Here is a 1,350-nt window from a genome sequence, read left to right on the forward strand (position 1 = left end):
CCAGATGCACATAATCGGGCAGCAGATGCGGGCAGCATAAGCTAGAGGAAACATTTTATTGGCCATGATGCTTTCCTGGTTGGGATGGGATGCGCATTAGTGTGAAACAGTCATAGCGTTACTGACATAGGAGTGGTTCACTGGCTTTGGCTGTAACAACAAAATTACAGCACTCATAAATATAATGTGTGGGAAACTATTCAAATGTAACTGCAGTTACAGAGAAGATTATTGAGTTACACATATGCAAAAGAGCAAATCCACTGTAGGAACCATGATCACATTGTGTATCACACCCATCACTGGGAGTATATAAATGCCACAGTCCCAGACATTCAAACTCAGAATCTTCTCCCTGTAACTCAGCCGAACTCACATCTCCTGTCAACATGTCCTACAACTGCTGCTCTGGAAACTTCTCCTCCCGCTCCCTTGGGAGCTACCTGCGCTCTCCCCGCTCCTCCTGTGGCTCTTCCTACCCCAGCAACCTGGTCTGCAGCACTGACCTCCGCTCTCCCAGCACCTGCCAGCTGGGCTCCTCTCTCTACCGTGGCTGTCAGGAAACCTGCTGTGAGCCCATCACCTGCCAGACATCCTGCTACCGCCCAAGGACCTCCATTCTCTGCAGTCCCTGCCGCTCGACTTACACCACGTCTCTGGGTTCTGGATCCAGAAGCAGCTGCTCCCTGAGCTATGGATCCAGAAGCTGCTACTCCCTGGGCTGTGGTTCTAGGAGCTTCAGACCCCTGGATTCTGGGGTCTGTGGCGTCCCTTTCCTGCGTTATGGGTCTGGATTCTACTGTCCAACCTACTATGCCTCCAGGAGCTGCCAATCATCATGTTACAGACCAACCTGTGGATCTGGCTTCTACTGATTAATTTATAAAATGTCCAAATTATTCTAAGTATTGAGGTCAAAGTTTTTACTCAGTAAAGCTATAATTTTCGTTGTCAATAGTTAACACTATTCTTTTATTCTTAAATCATCAGTGTCTTGCATCGCCAATTTTTGGCAGATTCTGAAATTAATGAGTAATTCAAAATTAAATCCTAATATCTATACTATTGATAAAATTTAGACTATTGCATTTCCATCAAAGAGCAATTGAAAATGAAAACTTTAATAAATTTATGTACTCTGGAACAAAATTAAAGTCTTATCTCATTATTATTACTATTTTCTCTCTTTTTTGCTTATAATTTTTGTATTCAAGGACTTGGATGATTTAAGTAAAGATCGATATGACTTTGAAACTGGATTTGGGCATAATACAATTGATAAATTTTAGCAAATTTCTGTTAACATTTGATATGTTTCCTATTAGAAGTAGTCATTTCCAAGAGGTCCAT

At 42.3% G+C, this 1,350-nt stretch overlaps 1 protein-coding gene across 1 annotated transcript; it reads left to right on the forward strand.

Annotated features, from left to right (window-relative positions):
* The first annotated feature begins 374 nt into the window (after positions 1–374).
* On the forward strand, positions 375–875 carry LOC120598735 (keratin-associated protein 13-1-like). The gene has a single exon (XM_039857769.1). It carries the CDS (start codon positions 390–392, stop codon positions 873–875), a length of 486 nt encoding a protein of 161 aa, XP_039713703.1. The 5' UTR covers positions 375–389.
* Positions 876–1,350: the final 475 nt, after the last annotated feature.

The sequence above is a fragment of the Pteropus medius genome, unplaced genomic scaffold (genome assembly GCF_902729225.1).
Source record: "Pteropus medius unplaced genomic scaffold, Ma_sr-lr_union100, whole genome shotgun sequence".
Lineage (NCBI taxonomy): Eukaryota > Metazoa > Chordata > Mammalia > Chiroptera > Pteropodidae > Pteropus > Pteropus medius.

What these genes read in the sequence shown, in the direction of transcription:
- LOC120598735 (XM_039857769.1), top strand. Translation starts at nt 390, where the DNA reads ATGTCCTACAACTGCTGCTCTGGAAACTTCTCCTCCCGCTCCCTTGGG.